The 969-nt window shown below is 60.6% G+C and overlaps 1 protein-coding gene across 1 annotated transcript in view; it reads right to left on the reverse strand.

Annotated features, from left to right (window-relative positions):
* Positions 1 to 578: 578 nt before the first annotated feature.
* The window catches only part of MYCL (v-myc avian myelocytomatosis viral oncogene lung carcinoma derived homolog), a gene marked incomplete at its 5' end in the record, with an annotated part of 566 nt that continues 175 nt past the window's right edge, over positions 579 to 969 (reverse strand). Inside the window, 2 exon segments of the mRNA XM_010183930.1 lie at positions 579 to 626; positions 628 to 969. The exon segment at positions 628 to 969 is cut by the window's right edge and continues 27 nt beyond it. Of these exon segments, the coding sequence (XP_010182232.1) occupies positions 579 to 626; positions 628 to 969 (390 nt within the window).

The raw sequence follows: 969 nt of genomic DNA on the forward strand, positions 1-969 counted from the left end.
CCAGCCTCCAGTATAAGACTCGCAGTTACAGCAGCAGTTCCTAGAACATAAAATCCGAGACAAGCTACTGCGTGAAGTGGTAAGAAAAAGTGAGGTACAGTCCAGCTGGGCAAGGGGATCGCCCACGGGGTGCGATTAACCCTGGTGGGATGCACCCTGTCATCACCATCTCCATGGGGATCCATCTGGAGACAGCCCTGGTGCTGGGCTCTCTGTGCCTGCCTCTGCCTGAGTCGAAGACGACCATGGTTGCTTGGGATTTTTAGGGCGAGATGGACCCCTGGGGCAGCTCTTAGTGATGCTGGCAAACGGCAGAGAGGGAATAGAGATGAGCCTGTGAATCGAAGCAGTCGCTTGAGAAAGCTTCACAGGGGAAACCTTGCAACAGCCGGTGCCAAGAAGCCAGCCCCAGGCAGGCGATGCCATGGGGGGACCTCGCTGTGGCCCCATTCCCATACACAGGAGCCCCACCGCAACAGTTCAACAACCAACCAGAACCAATTTAAAAAAAATGTGCAAATTGAGAGGAAGCTGGGGGTGGGGAAACATGGGGACCAGGGTGGGGGGCACGTTGGATGCTAGTGCCCCTTGAGGTGAGCAATCCTTTTGAAACGGCTGGGTCTCCGGCCGCCTCAGCTGCCGCTTCTCGGCCGCCATCCTCCGCTCGGCACTGATGAGCGACTGCAGGTACTCAGAGGATTTGCTCAGGATCACCACTTTGGGCGTCTTAGGGCAGCTGGCGAGCCCGGGCACCTGGTCCCGCAGGGCCAGGAAGCGCGAGCGCAGGTCGTTGCGCCGCTTGCGCTCCAGGTAGTTGTGGTTTTTCCTCTTGGCCACATCCTCGCTGTCGGAGCCGGGGCTGCTGCCGGCTTTAGGCAAGTCGGGCTCGGGCAGTGCGATGGCAGGGGCCGGCTCTGGGGCGCTCGGTGGCTCGTCCTGGTCCCCTGGGGGGGGGCCTGGGGGGGGACA

The sequence above is a fragment of the Mesitornis unicolor genome, unplaced genomic scaffold (assembly GCF_000695765.1).
Source record: "Mesitornis unicolor isolate BGI_N332 unplaced genomic scaffold, ASM69576v1 scaffold42214, whole genome shotgun sequence".
Lineage (NCBI taxonomy): Eukaryota > Metazoa > Chordata > Aves > Mesitornithiformes > Mesitornithidae > Mesitornis > Mesitornis unicolor.